This window comes from Callospermophilus lateralis, chromosome 1 (genome assembly GCF_048772815.1).
Source record: "Callospermophilus lateralis isolate mCalLat2 chromosome 1, mCalLat2.hap1, whole genome shotgun sequence".
Taxonomy (NCBI): Eukaryota; Metazoa; Chordata; class Mammalia; order Rodentia; family Sciuridae; genus Callospermophilus; species Callospermophilus lateralis.
This window is the reverse complement of record NC_135305.1, coordinates 179,945,512-179,960,809: the sequence shown is the minus strand read 5'-3', so window position 1 is coordinate 179,960,809 and position 15,298 is coordinate 179,945,512. Positions and strand designations below refer to the sequence as shown.

The following is a 15,298-nucleotide window of genomic DNA, read 5'->3' as shown; positions in this document are numbered from 1 at the left end:
TCCTTTCCCTTTGATTTGGAGGTATCCTGTCAAGAGACTGTCTTCTGAATTTTGACTATATTCGTGTGTTACAGACTGGTTACCATTTGTCCATTTTGTTTTCAGGTCTATTGTCAATTATTTAAATAGTGGTTTATATATTGGGAAATAATGTTGAAGAAATTATTTTTGTGATTTTTTTTTCAGATGCAATGCATGAATACAGATGAACCATAAAGATTTTCTGTGTAGGTTACTTATCATTTCATTTTCTTAACCATCCTTTTCTATTTTTTATATTTAACAGGTACCTGGCTTGGTGACTTTAAAGAAACTCCCATGTGTTAATTTTGCTGGTGTTGATAGCCTGGATGATGTTAAAAATCATACATACAATGATTTATTTGTATCAGGAGGTTTTATTGTGTCTGATGAATCAATTTTAAATCCAGAAGTGGTTACGATTGGTAAGGTTAATGAAGTCTTATGAGCATGTAACTTGTTTACCATCCCCACCCCTAGGTTTCTAGAGAAAATGGGGGATTTGACTTCTTAATGGAATTGTCTGTTCTGTCATTCACAGTAACCAGTATATTTTAATCTTTTTCCTGGGCTCTTATCATCTCAAATTTCTTTCCTATTTTTAGCATTTTAAATTCTTTTCTGTGAATCTGGTGTAGATTACTTTTTTGGGGTGGTGCTAGGGATTTAACCCAGGGCCTTGTATATGCTAGGCAAGCACTCTACCAACTGAGCTATATCTCCAACCCCTAGATTACTTCTGATATTGGTACTGTCATCAGTGTATTCTTTTTTCATGTGCAGATATTATAGTCTTAGTGCTTTAGGGATAATGTAAGTCTCTTAGAAAAAGAGTACATAGGAAAGTAGATCTCTTACATGATATGAACATGCACTTCTTCCATAATTCAGATGTGGATTGTTAAATGAAAAGAAACTTCATTATTTCAACAGAGAGCCTTAAAAATTTTTTGGCATTCCTTGAAGACCTTAGTACCCCAGAAGGAAAATGGCAGTGGAAAGTTCACTGTAAATTTCAGAAAAAGCTAAAAGAACTAGGCAGGTAAGATTTGGGAAAAAAATAAATATATAATGGTTGATTTTAATGCTGTGCTCACAAATTTTTTTCCCCATGTTTGTAGACACTGATTTTGACAGCTATCCATAGCCAATCTAAGGTCGAAGTGGTATTATTGTTTAGATAGATGTTGAAGTTCTGGTTTTGTGTAAAATACAACTGGCTTAATGTTGCTTATGAATCTAAAATAATCAAAATGGATCTACAATTTTTTTTTTCTTTGAATTGTATAAGCCAACTAGATCAGGCTCTCTCCTAACAAGTGTTTGGACAAGGATTAATCTCAACCTGATAAGGAGACTGGTGATTAGGATATTCATTTATATTTGTACATATTACTTCTAATATGCCTAAGGTCAGTTCCTTGAAGGACTAGTCCACAAACAAGTACAGTATCAGATGAGTTTGAGATACTTATTCTACTGTAGAGTTTAAAAGGTAATTATTAAGAATTTTTTATATTTGTATTTCTCTGCATTTCCTAATCAGACTGAGGTACACTCTTCAAGGGAATTCAGGTTAACTAATTTCCAGTTATTTGATTCTTACAGCTATTCACCTTTTAAAATTTACCTTCAAAGCCTGTGAAGTGGGTTTAGGGCAAATCTCTTCTATTACAGTTTATAAACAATACTGATATCTAACGGTATACTTATCAACAGTTCCCTCACTTTCCTAACTGCAGCCAATAGTTTTTTTTTTTAATGGCTTGTTGCCTTGTGCCTTATATTGTAGCAATAGCTTAGAGTAGAATAATTTGAAATCGTAGCCTAAGGTAGTATAGCGACCACCCCTGCCAGCTTGCCTGTAGACTGCCCAATTCCCACTCTCTCCCCTGAGCATCCCTATTGCTAAGAGTATAATTGTCATAGTTACCTAACTAAGGAATTAAGGTTTTAATCTGAAGTAAAAACTTCAGAAGTACAGACCCAGATTTTGAACTTTGTTTAATTTCAGATTGAATGCTAAAGCTCTAAGTTTGTTGACACTTCTGAATGTCTATCAGAAGAAACATCTGGTTGAAATCTTGTCATACCACAATTGTGATTCACAAACTCGAAATGCTCCAGAATTGGATTGCCTTATCAGACTTCAGGCTCAGAACATACAACAGCGACACATAGTCTTTTTAACAGGTAAAGAAAACACTCTTAAGCTTTCTATTATAAATATAAGAATGTGGATGAAAAAAGGATTTCCTGGGGCTGAGATGGGTGGTTAAGCTAGAATTCTGAATGTGTGAAATAAAGGATTTTGTTGTGGTTAGGCATCATTGTTTGTCTACGAATATTCAAGTGCTTTTGTTGTTGTTGTTTTTAAGAGAAGAGCATCAAGGTGCTTTCCAGTTACACAGACAATGGAATAGTAGTTGCAACTGCAGAAGACTTTATGCAAAACTTTAAAACTCTTGTGGGCTATCACAACTCCGTCACAGAAGAAAACCTTCCGTTGTTTGGTGCTAATGAGAACCTTGAGTCACAGTCAGGTAACTTTTCAGCAGTTTTATTTTCTTTAAAGGCAGACAGAAAAAGGAATGGTTTTGTCTGGTATGAAATACTGAAATGCCCATTTTGAAACCACTGACTTCAGTGTAAATAGGCTTAGGGTTAGTGTTTAAAGGCATTTATCATTTTAGTACTCAGCATGCACAAGTAGTCAGTGTAAGTTGTTACCATATACTGCATTTCTGACTATGCTGTGGCCTGTGCATACTGTGGAGTATGCATTTTCTCTTTGAGGGTATGTACACTTGACTGCTGCTGTCCAATAAGGGGTTTTATTAAGGAAAAAAAGTAGGAAACCAGATCTGGGGATTTAGCATTGGGTTACTAAATCTCCTCAGGTGTATGAAGCAATGTAATTGGAGATAGTAGGAATATTATAGTTTCAGTCTTGTGAGATGGCCTCTGCTTTGTTTCCAGAGTTTACGTAAAATGAACAATGTATTTAATTTTGTTTTTGGTGAAAAGCAGAGATGATCATTCAATAGAGCTTAGTTTAGTAATTCAGTGAAGCTAGATGTCAGAAATTTTATTTTATATTTGTTTTGTCAAATACTGAATTACCGTATAACTTTAGATGCTGTTTTGACATTAACCCCTTTGGAGCTGGGAGTTGGGATTTCCCAACATTAAACGTGAACACATTTCGCAGAAGCTTTTAGCATCGGATTATCTGGACATTCACACCTAGTGTGAGTGTTGTGACTAAGTGAACTTGTGGCAGAAGACCAAGCTTTAAGGGATTGTGGACTTGCAGACCCAGACGCATTATATTGTGTGAGTAGTGTATAATTTTAAAACTTAAACAAATTGTGTAATTCAATAGAGGAGGACTTTTTGTTTTTTAAATGTAGCTCTTTTAGAAAACGATGAAAAGGATGAAGAGGATATGTCTCTGGATTCAGGGGATGAAATCTCACATATAGAAGTATGCAGCAATTTTCATTCAGAAATATTGACGAAAGAGACCAAAGGATCCAGTGGAACAGATCAAAAAAAGAATATTCAAATTGAGTTGCAGTCATCTCTTGACGTGCAAAAAAGTTTATTAGAAGATAAGACTTACCAAATTGATTCTGAAGAGAACGCTTCTGTTGATGATATAGTATGCTCTGAAGGAGAGAACAGCAGTTCAGCAGAACAAGATTCATATAGCAACTTGGAGGTTCATCAGAGTCAATTAAATATGTCCCATCAGTTTAGTCATTTTAATGTTCTCACTCATCAGACATTTTTGGGGACACCATATGCCCTTTCATCAAGTCAGTGTCAAGAAAATGAAAATGACTTTTTATCTGCTTATACTCAAAGCTTGGATAGAGAAAAACCTCCATCTCCAGTAAATTGGGGAAAAAAATGAAAAAGAGAAATGTGGTAACTTTAAAAAAAAAAAAAAAGGTTGTTGTGAACTTTTTCTGTTTAAGTGAGTTAACAATTTATTAACAATTTATATTTCTTTCTCTAAGCAAAAGGTTTCTTATCCTTTCTGAAATGTTTTTCCTCTTATTTAAATCATGATGGCCTGTATCAGTTGAAGTATCTGGAAATTGAAATAAATATATATTTCTAACATATTGTATTTGAATTCTCATGTTGGCACTTTTTAAGTTTTACATTTGTTTTCTGTACTTAGGCTTCATATTGAAGTCGGTTTTATATGTAAAATTAGATGACTGAAGCTTTTGTGTATATAGGATTTTGTGCAGTTTAGTTTACACAGGACAACAAGCAACTTTAACCAGAAGTATATTTTTTGAGGTACTGAGAATTTGGATTAACTTTTCTGTGGTCTAATGCTAACTTCTACATTTTTGAAAATTGCAGCAGTTTCTACAATAAATGTCAGGATTTAGAGAAACTAAGAGCCTAAACTGAATTTGGGTTTAAAAGTCTAAAAATGTGTTAAGTCTTCTGGTACTCTCAGGTACATAAAAGCCATGGAAGAACAGGTCAGGAACTCCAGACTACTAAGGTAAGTTTTATAGCAGTGAGCTTTTACAAAAGTGTCTGCTTTTATTTAAAAAAAAAAAAAATACAGCATTTACTACATAATGTATAAGCATAGGGTACTTGAAAAATACAGTGAGCACATTTTATCATTTGTTTAAAATGAAGAACTAAAATTCTCTTCTTGATTTGCAGCTAAAGGCATGAGATTAGTTTCCAACTCCTTTTGCTTCTGGAGAAGGCCCTGAAATCACATTGATACATTAGTAAGGTGTGTAATAAATATAATATGGCCATAGCTTAAGCTTGATCCCCACCCGAATAATTCTTGTGTCCTTCACAACTGGATTTATTATAAATAGTAGTTATAATAAAAATCCTCTTCACTCAATCACCCTTCACATGTTATCTTAAGCTTTATATATAGAGAGACCCAAATTAGACCCTTTTCTTAGTGACCCATTCACATTTTCTAGAAGGAAAATTATACCTCTAATTTCTAAACCAAAGCCCCAGATGCAGAAAGTCTGGTAAGATTATACATGTAATTTTCTACTCAGCCATCAATGTTTAAAACTGCCAATACATTCATTACACTCAGTTTACATTATTAATCAAAGCATAATTTGTTTTTTGTCTTGCTGTTAAATGTATGGGGGGTTTTTTTGTTCAATAAAATTGATTTCACCCTGGAAAATCATTTTGAATAAATGTTTCACTGTTTAAGAATTTTAGGTCCTGCATATATAACTTTAAATTGGGATTCAGCCACACAGTCTTCCCCACCCTTGAAAGGTAACATCTGGACTTGGCGAAATGCTCATACCTGTCTCAGTTCTGAAAGTCCTTTAAGGATTGCTTGCTGTCGATCCCTATTTTTCAACAAGTTAGGATTAAGGAGTGGATCCCTAATGTGGTGGTCAGAGACTTGGTCACAATCTGAAGCAAGATAAAATTTACAAAGTCAAATTCATGCTATGGATTTGTAAGTAAACTAACACTGATCTTCACTTATAAATTAGGTGGTATTACATACCCTGAGAATTTTGGTATTGAGGTTCCTGGGTTGAAGGCCTAGACAATGGTGCATCAGGATCAAGGTAATAGATCTCATTTGTTCGAACATAAGGAATAAAATGGGATGATTCAGACATCCCAGCTGACAATCCTGTTTGACCACCTCTTGAGATCAGATTCTCTGTTTCACAGCTACTATATTTTAGTGGTAAGTGTGATGTATTATTAGTCTGAGTTTGTTGAGTTCTGTTTTTCACTGCTGGAACTGGTGATGAATGAAACCTGTTTTTTTTTTTTTTTTTAAGGGGGGGGCGTAAACCACAACAGATTACAGATCATCGCTCCTTTAAGCCTCCTGTTTTCAAAAAGACAATTAAGATAGTTCATGCACAGTTATAAAACCGTCCCTTTACAGCTAAAATGCCATCCTTATTCCCTATATGTATAGATTGACACAGAAGTAGGCATGGAAAATAACCCACATACCTTTCCTTGTTCAGTGAATGAATTTTCAGAGATTCTTCTTCCTGAAAGATGGACACATTTTGTGAACAACACATAATGGTAATGTCCATGGACTTTTTATAAATAAAGAATAAAGAACCATCTACAGAAGTTGAGTGTAAATAACTTCTATAAAGAGGTAGGTAGCAATTTTCAGCTTTTGAGCCATGTGGTCTTTGGTGCAACATAAAGCCAACGATAATTCACAAAACGAATAAGCATGGCTGTTGTTATTATTCTTTGTCAAAACATACTGCTGGGGAACTGTTAGGCAAGCACTAAATTTTAGAAACATTGATACATGCTTAAAAATATGCTTTTATACATGCTTTTACCTTTTTGACTAGATGCCACCTGCTCTGTGATTCAGTTTCTTGTTGAGATGAATGAACTTCTGATGAAGTGCCTCTATTTTGAGAGAGGTGTTCAGGATTATTTCTCTCTACCAAATGAAGCAGTTCCATCTGCCTCCTTACCTTTTTTTCTTCTCTCTGCCTTCGAAGCTGTATGGGATACTTTTCTGATGCTGGAACATACCTTTTGAGAGGCTTATTTAAATTCCATTCAGGCCTTCTAGGACACCTCTTCATGTGTTTTGTTTGTTTCTCTGGTTTTATAAATTCATTACACTGATCATTACATAAACTGTTTTCTTTTTCTAAGTTGGCATTTTTCTTACTTAATTCTTGCTTGTCTGTCTTAAATTGTCCATTAAATTCTACAGAAATCTCAGGAGATGAACAATTTGTGATTTCTCTTTCCTTTACATATTCACAGTATGATTCTGCATTGGTGAATATGCCTGTAGTTAAGTCATCTATAAAAAAAATTGAAGTTATGACATACCAAAATTCATCACTTTATAAACAATTTTCTTAGTTACTACCCCCTAAAACTTTTGGAAAAAGTAGAGAACCACTGGCAAGCACCATTCTACTTGTTTATATAAATTGGCTTATGTAATATACTCACTTGTCATTTTGTGACTGGCCACTTAGTTCTCAAAGTTCATCCATGTTGTGAGGCATGTTCTTTCCTGATGGCTGTATTAATAAATATTCTACGGTGTGACTGCATTTTGTTCATCTGTGCATAAATGCACATGTTTCCTTTTTGGCTATTATAATGGTGGTCTTTTTTGGGAGCGGGGTGTAAACCCAGAAATGCAATTGCTGAAGGGCGATTCTTTTTAGTTTTTAATTGTAGTTGGACACATCTTTATTTATGTGGTGCTGAGGATCAAAACCAGAGCCTCGAGCATTGCTAGTGCTCTACCACTGAGCCACAACCGTAGCCTATTTTTTAACCATTACAATCATACCCATGATGTAGTTAATTAATCTGGTATATTGAAGTAGGGCCCAAAGTTAATTGACAGTAAACAGTGGCTTAGATAATAACAGCATAGCTAAATGGCCAGCCAAGTTGGTTTGACTCTTGGGATCACAAGTAATGACAGGAAGATCCACTGGTACCTAGTTCAAAAAGTGAAATAGTAAAATGGCTTCCTTTTTTTTTAAATAGTAGCATGTGCCTGTTCATCCCACTTACTGAGAAGGCTGAGGATTACTTGAGTCCAAGACTTCCAAGATCAGACTGGGTAACACAGTGAAACACCATTTTAAAAAAAATGATTTGTAATAAGCAGAGTTAGAATGAAGATAATAAGGCAGTATTTATCTCTTATTTAATACCAGCATATGTCAATATCAACCACTTCACAACCACTAAAATAACAACTGGTGAGAACCTAACATGGTACTGTTAGTTGCTTTGGAGAACAGTTTGGTAGTTTTTCAAAATGCTCATTAATTTCTCTTCTTTCCCAAGAGAACTGAAACATAACCACACAAAAACTTGGGCTGGTGACAGTAGCACACACCTAAGCCAAGCCCTACAACTTGGGAGGCTTAGGCAGGAGGATCACTTAGCAAGCCCCTGTCCCAAAAAAAACAAGGGTTGTAACTCAATAGTAAAGTGCCCCCACGGTCAATCCCCAGTACAGAACAATCTTGTACATGAGTGTTCATAACAGCATACTTATAAACCCAGTGTCCATCAAATCATGAAGGAACAAGCAAAATGTATTAATGGAACAATATATTCAGCAACAAAAAGGAATATTGTAAGTACTACAACATTGATGAACCTTAAAAGTTAGGCTAAGTCAGAAGCCAGTCAACAAAAAAGACCATTTATGGTACGATTCCAATTACATGAAATGTCCAGAAGAGGCAAATATTCCAAGACAGAATGCAAACTGGAGGAGAGAGGAAATGGGTTGAGAGTTAATGGGTTACTAGGTTTCAGTCATGAAGAGGTTCTAAAATTGTTGGGTACTGGCTACATAACTATAAATACACTAGAAAACACTCATGGACATATCTCAATAAAGCTATTATAAAAATCTCAATTTTTAAACTCGGTAGAACTTACTGGTAATATTTAACAAATGAAAATTTTATATACCTGTCTGCACACCAGTATCCTTCCTAGGAGAAGTCGTAGAATTGATACATGAGTTCATTTTATCACTGGCTTCCTCAGAGTCATGTCTTGAATTTGAAATGTTAATGGGTGCATTATAGTCCATTTGTACTGTATCAACTGGCAAAAAGAAAAATTATCTTAAAATGATACTTAAGGGATACTAAGAAAATTTATGTACAGGGGGCTGGAGAAAACTCAGTGGTAAGAGAGTGCTTGAATAGCAGACTGGAGGCCCTGGTTTAAATCTCCAGCACCAACAACAAAAAAGTAATTATGTATAGCACAGCAGTACACACACAACTTTTTAGCTTAAAACAGAATGAATGCTGCAATAAAGATTTAGAAAAGCCCCTAAATTTTATAATTTCTAATCCTTAATTTAGGGAAATCACAGTTTTCTTTGTAATCATGGGTTCAAAAGCACACATTTGACCTCTGTCACAGCATCACTATAAACAACACAGAAAAAATTGTGAAGGGCCAGTGATCCAGCTCAGTGGCATAATGTGTGCCTAACATGCACTAGCTGTGGGTTTGTTACCAATATTGCAAAAGGGGGGAACAACAAAAGTATGTGAAAGCTTTAGTTCTACTTGTAATTTTCAAATATGCATTTCTATTTATAAAGTTATGATTAGCAAGTATTTAAAAATCATCTTTAAAAAAAAAAAGGTAAAATTCTGATTAATCACTTACCACCAAGATTTTTCATCAATCTAGAAGTGTCATGTCCCTTTTGAGCCAATTCTCGGATTCTCTGTTCTTGTTTTAGTCTGTGTGCCAATTCCTGTGCTCTCTGCATTGTTTGGAATAGCTCATTGGTCTTGAGAGTCATGATTTCCTATTGATATTGACATATAAAGTTCTTAAATAAAATTATCAATCTTGTAAAAATTACATGTCATACTGGTCTGGACATATAAAAACTTTTTAGCCATTTCAAGTTTTCAAAGTTTTAAAAACTGTCAATTTTACAGTTCTGTTAAAATTGAAAATGAATACTAAAAGGTAAAACAGTATTTGAAGGCACTTGCAGTGAAGCAAATGATACTTTTTCTCAAGATATCTTATAGGGTTAGCTGCCTCTGGCTATTCAAGCTAATGAAATCAGAACCCTACTAGCCAACTTTGAAGTGAAGGATGAAAACATATAAATAAATGAATAAAACAAAGGTTCATCAACATCTAAATAAAATTTAAAAAAATAGGATTGGGGATATGGCTCAGTACTACCCCCACCAAAAAAAAGCAAGGGAGGAGACAGTTTAGTGACAGAGTGCTTGCCTTACCTAGCATGCTTAAGGTCCCAAGTTCAATTCTCAACACTGAAAAAGAAAAAATCTACAAAGGAATGGATAATGCACTGCTATATGCTCACAAACAGAACACTACATAGCAATAAAAAAGAAAATACTGTGGGAGCACGCAATTTTATGGCTGAATCTCAAATATATTAAGCTACGTGCAGGAAGCTGGATACAAAAGATGCCAAGTGAAAAAAAAAAAAAGAAAATGCAGACTCTGTTCTCTTTAAAAATCTCTGGCAACCAAATGTCTCTGTATGATCTCTTTGTCAGGTCAGCTAACATGTGGCACTCCATACTACCCTACTTACTTTGTCTCAGTCACTTAACAAAGGGGTTCTCCCCTAGCTAACACAGAAGAATCCTCTAATAGCCACAAAACTATCATCAATCCTACCCAATCTGCAAAATATGCATCTGTTTATAAGTGATATGGATAGAAAAGCCAACCATTTCTTTCAACATCAAGCATATGAATTAACTTTGTGCTATATTAACTCATCTTGACCTCCTCAGCAGAAAGAAAAAAGCCAAAGCAGTACAGTGTTTGAGAATTATATTGTATGAAATAAAACCTTAAGGTTCTCCCTTTTTTCTTTAAAGATGTCTCCACACATAGCTTTACACTTCCACACACTAATGTTCAAATTCTGTTATTTTTCCTCTAAAAAACATTTTTATTCTAAAATGTCAAAGAGTTTAAATATAAATATGTACTTCTTTTTTTTTTTGCTTAAGTATGTCTTCTTCATACTGTTTCTGCATCTCTTCTCGTTCCCGTGCTAAGCGACGCTCTTCTTCTTGTTCTTCCTTCTTTCTTTGCTCTTCTTCCAGCTGCTTCTTCCTGCGCTTCTCTTCTACCTGAGCAGTGATTGCTTTCTAGTCATAAAATCACATTAATTACTGCCATGAATAAAAATCCATATTTCATATATTTTGATAACTCAATAAACTTTATCCATACTGATGCAGGAAATATTGAGTCAAATTAAAATGTTAAAATTTGTAATGTGTTTCTCCCATCTTCCACTTGTCCAGTCAAGCTCTATGTACTTACTTTTTCTTAATTCCCAGGAGGGCTATTTGAAGATCGAAAAAACTGAAGACATAAACTCAGTACTGCAGATACTGCCTGGTAAATGGCAGAAGCTATATAAATTGTTCAGTGAACCAAGTAAAAATAAGAACAGCTATACCAAATCATTAAAATATCAAAGGTATGGCAGCTATAGTCTCAACTATTCAGGAGCCTGAGGCAAGAGAATCACTTAAGCCCAGGAGTTCAATGTCAACCTGGGCAACACAGCAAGACACATCTCAACAAACAATGAATTGAAAAAAAGTTCTGATTTAAGGAAAATTATTCAGACACTTAAACACTTTATAGACTAAAACTGAAAGTTTTGTACATGCACATATTCTAACAATATAATTTGGCCAAAATCACTCCTCAGCACTTTTTTCCCTCCCTCCCCTTTGTTCCTTTTCCTCTACTGACCTCCCTTTCATGAGATGGCCTCCAACCCACACACCTTTCTTTTCCTTTTTCCTGTCTACCTTTTGCACATGAGAGAAAACTGGAAGAGTTTTAACCTTTTATCTGCCAGGTTTCTGAATCATAATTCTACTTCAGTTGCCCATATGGTTCCCTTTCAAAGAAACCAATAACTAATTCTCAGCCTGAACAAGACGCTGGGGAAATAAATTGAAAAAATATCCAAGACAGTACAAAGTCTTAACTTACATCCTAAGAGCCTTCTCTACTGCAAGACATGTACCTGGCTGTAGTGTGACTGTAGAATTAAACTTATGCTGAGAACCAGTCACTTCATGTCAGTTGAGGTAGGGATTCATCACAGGTTGGAACAGGATCTGTACACTATGCTTATACCAGAATTTTAGCTTCCAGCTACTTAGGTGTATGTTGGTTATACTAGTACTTATTAAGGCAAACAATATTTTGCAATGCAATACCTGATGTTCTAACTGTTTATGTCGCCGTCTGTCCCGTTCCTCAATCTGTGCTGGGTCCAAGAGAGCAGTCATAGAACGAAGGAAGCTGACAAGATATATACATTAGCTATTCAGAACCCCAAAAAAGTAGTTTCCATAGCCTACATCATTTTTGCTTGAAAAGTATATATATATCAAACCTGAAACGAATTAAGACATATTAATACTCTAAATAAAACACATTTTCATAAAGATCAATAAATTCTGAAGAACAAACTTACTTCGTTTTCTGATTGTTTGCCTCAGCCACATCCCCAAGAGGTTTTGCTATGTGCTCCTCTTCTGAAGTTTCGAACTGGCTTCCAGTTGTAGGTGTATAAACACTACTGATATCAGCCAGCTCCTGAGTATCAGGAGATACACAGAAGTACTCTGGTTGTTTCTGTGTTGACCGAGAGGAGAGCTGAGACCGAGAACCAGGATGACTCTTTAGTGAATCAAAATGCATTGCCCATCTGTCATGTTCCTCACCCTAATTGTGACAAATAAGAAGTGCTGAGAATTTTCCCAATTGTTTCAACATAAATTCCTAAATGACATCCAAACATGAGATTTCCAAAAATCACTAACCAAAATAAACATAAAAATTAACAAAATTGTATTGTTTTGATGCCTTATACATTTACATAAATAGCTTGGAAAGCAAATGAGAAATTCAAAAAAATCAGGAAATTTATAAGAAGCTACGCAAAATCACATTAGACACATTCAATCAACCCAGGTTCACATGAGCAAACGTAGAATTTAAATACTCTAGTCTTATCAAATAATTTCAGGATACTTGTAAGTTAATATGATTAAAGACTTCAAAATTAATTTTTTCCTTAAGCTATAAAAACTTAAGGTACCTTTGAAAATATAATTTTTTCCTCTGTTTTCCTTTGCTGGTCATCTTCTACTTGTTTATTCAACTCTTCAATCCATTTTCTCTGTTCTTGTTTCACAGCACCAAAAGGATGCTCCAGCAGCATTGCTTCCTAAACAATCATCAAACCAACTAATAAAGTTCAATTCTCTTTTCTGGCTACTTTATAGCTCAAATTTTGCCAAAATTATTTATATAGTTGAACCCAGTCAGGCATTTCTCGATAAGATTTTGACTATATTATGAAGTAGTTATCTTCCAATTCTCAAAACCAAATTTTAAACATCATACTAGAAGGATATGACATCTAAATATAAGTCAAGGAAACCTTTAATTCTCTACTTAAGCTTTCTATATAAGAATGTACCTTTGGGAAAAGAACACTCCGTGACGACTCTGCCCTTGTCCAGAAAGCCCTTATTGTTATTTCATGATTGCCAAGTCCTTCCCATTCTTATCTGGCATATCCTCCTCAAGTATTTTTTACCAAATTTTAAACATTGGGTTGTTTATTAATTATTGGATTTTGAGAGTTAAGCTTACTAGAGCATGGTGACTTTTATTCCACAACTGGAGTACCCAATTTCCATGTGGAGAAGTCAGATGGAAAAAAAAATCAGAGAAATGCTTTAAAAATCACCCCACTATGACAGCATCACAAATTACAAAAGGGTAAGTTTTAGAGCAGAACAACTATGGATTTAAAAAATTTCCCTAGCTACAGAACATGCACTGATCTTAGCCATGACTTTTTCATGCATTACTGAATTTTACCTACTAATATTTTAAGAATTGTTTGTATATTTATGAATGAAATAAAACTAATTTTCCATTTTTTTTTTTCCTGGACTTGTCAAGGTTACACTGGTTTTGTACAATGAATCAGATATTCCTTTTTTCTAATGTTGCCTGAGAGTCTGTATAAATTTGAAATTTATTCTTTTAAAATTTGGTAGAAACTGCCAGCAAAACCATGTGAGTATGTTGTTTCCCTTGTGAGAAAAAGCTTTTAACCAGAGCTACATTTACCTATGCTGTTAAAGGACTCACTTTCTGCTTCTAAGGCTGCTTTTGTTATATTTTTCCAGAACTTTGTCCACTTATTTCATTCAGAGGTACTCTGATTTTTATTATTTATATCTTCTAATTTAGATTTATTCTTGTTCTTTTTCTAGATGGGCACCTCGCTTATTGATTTAAAGGTTTCTTTCTTTTCTGAAAGGAAGCTTCCTGAATTCTACCCTTTACCATCTCATATTTTGATATGTGTGTCTGTTATCATCCTGTTTCAAGTACTGTAGTTGTGTTTTCCATTATGATTTTAGTATTTAGTAGTATGACTGTTAATTCCCAAATATGCAGAAGTTAAAGTTGTCTATGTAAGAACTATTTAACATTAAACTGAGTCTATCACTTCTCAGCCTTCTGGATAATATCAAATGTAATTTGAGTTAAATCAGTTAAGTCAATAACTTAGTATCACAACTGTCTGGAAATGATTATTCAGTAAATTCAGTAGTTAACTATGATGAAGAGCAGGCTGATCTGAAGGTAGAAAGTTCCAGGCATTATTAGTTAAATCACAACTATTTTCTAACCTTCTAACCTTCAGAACAACTCCTAAAGTCAGGGCTTCCTTCTTTGGTAGTACTCTTTAAATGACCAGACCTGTAAATTTAGTGGTGATAGTGGTCCCCAAATGATTTTCCCAATTCCTGGAATAAGATTCAAGTGAGCACTGTCCAAGATTTTTTTCCTAGAGGACAGCTAAAAACAATGATTTGAATTATAATAAATGTAAGGTGAGGTGTTGTTTAAGACAATGGTACTGGGGTGGGAGGAAGCAGGTTAGCAGGGATAGAACTCCAACAATTTTACTTTATTCTCCCATGGATAGTCCTGGTTTGCTTCCACTCCATGCCACCAACCAACCCAACACACCAAAAATACTGCTCCCTTCAGTTTCTTCAATAGCTTAGGGATTGATGTTAGAAAATGCTATCAGCAGTTTGCATCAGAACTCCATATGCTGAGATCATGAGATTTCAGCACATGTGCATTTAGATAAAACTTATTTACTGTCAACATTTTCTGATTTGTTTTTTATTTTATAACAAATTCTATAAACTTAAATTCTATAATTGTATATTCTATAAATACCCACTGATGCCTGAAAATTTTAACTGTGCCATTTGTAGAAAATAAAATTCCTAACATTTTATATTGTCTAAATTCCTCGATAACTCTTGATAACTGTTAGAAAAAAAAAAGTGTTTCTATTCCTATTTACTTTTGACTCATAATCACAGGCAAACTGCCAGGTGTGGTGGTGCTCACCCGTAATCCTAGGGAGGCTGAGGCAGAGGGATGGCAAGTTTGAGGCCAGTTTAAGCAACTTAGTGAGATCCCGTCCAAAAACAAAAAATAAAAAGGGCTGGTGATGTGGCTTAGTGGTTAAGCACCCCTGGGTTTACTACCCAGTACCAAAAAAAAAAAAAGAAAGAAAGAAAAGCAATGTATTAAGGAATAAATGACATGCCAACATTCCAACCTGAAGTTTGGTAACTGAAAATATGTT

General features: G+C 34.7%; 2 protein-coding genes across 13 annotated transcripts in view; one reads left to right on the top strand and one right to left on the bottom strand.

Moving 5' to 3' along the window:
• Tasor (transcription activation suppressor) overlaps positions 1 to 5,224 on the top strand; it is a 45,310-nt gene extending 40,086 nt beyond the window's left edge. For 3 of the 5 annotated variants that reach the window (XM_076838219.1, XM_076838134.1, XM_076838041.1), the window contains exons 20-24: positions 287 to 446; positions 955 to 1,063; positions 2,036 to 2,214; positions 2,400 to 2,564; positions 3,435 to 5,224. In XM_076838219.1, coding sequence (XP_076694334.1) covers positions 287 to 446; positions 955 to 1,063; positions 2,036 to 2,214; positions 2,400 to 2,564; positions 3,435 to 3,940 — 1,119 coding nt within the window. In that variant the 3' untranslated portion in view covers positions 3,941 to 5,224. Of the gene's footprint in view, positions 1 to 286; positions 447 to 954; positions 1,064 to 2,035; positions 2,215 to 2,399; positions 2,565 to 3,157 lie in introns of all 5 variants that reach the window. The other 2 variants (XM_076838393.1, XM_076838303.1) reach the window with 1 other exon arrangement.
• Ccdc66 (coiled-coil domain containing 66) overlaps positions 4,602 to 15,298 on the bottom strand; it is a 27,116-nt gene continuing 16,419 nt past the window's right edge. For 6 of the 8 annotated variants that reach the window (XM_076838603.1, XM_076838514.1, XM_076838682.1 and 3 more), the window contains 11 exons: positions 12,704 to 12,832; positions 12,077 to 12,327; positions 11,817 to 11,901; positions 10,560 to 10,721; positions 9,235 to 9,379; positions 8,518 to 8,655; positions 6,384 to 6,865; positions 6,031 to 6,071; positions 5,564 to 5,826; positions 5,354 to 5,466; positions 4,602 to 4,771 (listed from right to left, as the gene is read on the bottom strand). In XM_076838603.1, the coding sequence (XP_076694718.1) occupies positions 4,685 to 4,771; positions 5,354 to 5,466; positions 5,564 to 5,826; positions 6,031 to 6,071; positions 6,384 to 6,865; positions 8,518 to 8,655; positions 9,235 to 9,379; positions 10,560 to 10,721; positions 11,817 to 11,901; positions 12,077 to 12,327; positions 12,704 to 12,832 (1,896 nt within the window). In that variant the 3' untranslated portion in view covers positions 4,602 to 4,684. The remainder of the gene's footprint in view (positions 4,772 to 5,353; positions 5,467 to 5,563; positions 5,827 to 6,030; positions 6,072 to 6,383; positions 6,866 to 8,517; positions 8,656 to 9,234; positions 9,380 to 10,559; positions 10,722 to 11,816; positions 11,902 to 12,076; positions 12,328 to 12,703; positions 12,833 to 15,298) is intronic. The other 2 variants (XM_076839002.1, XM_076838928.1) reach the window with 1 other exon arrangement.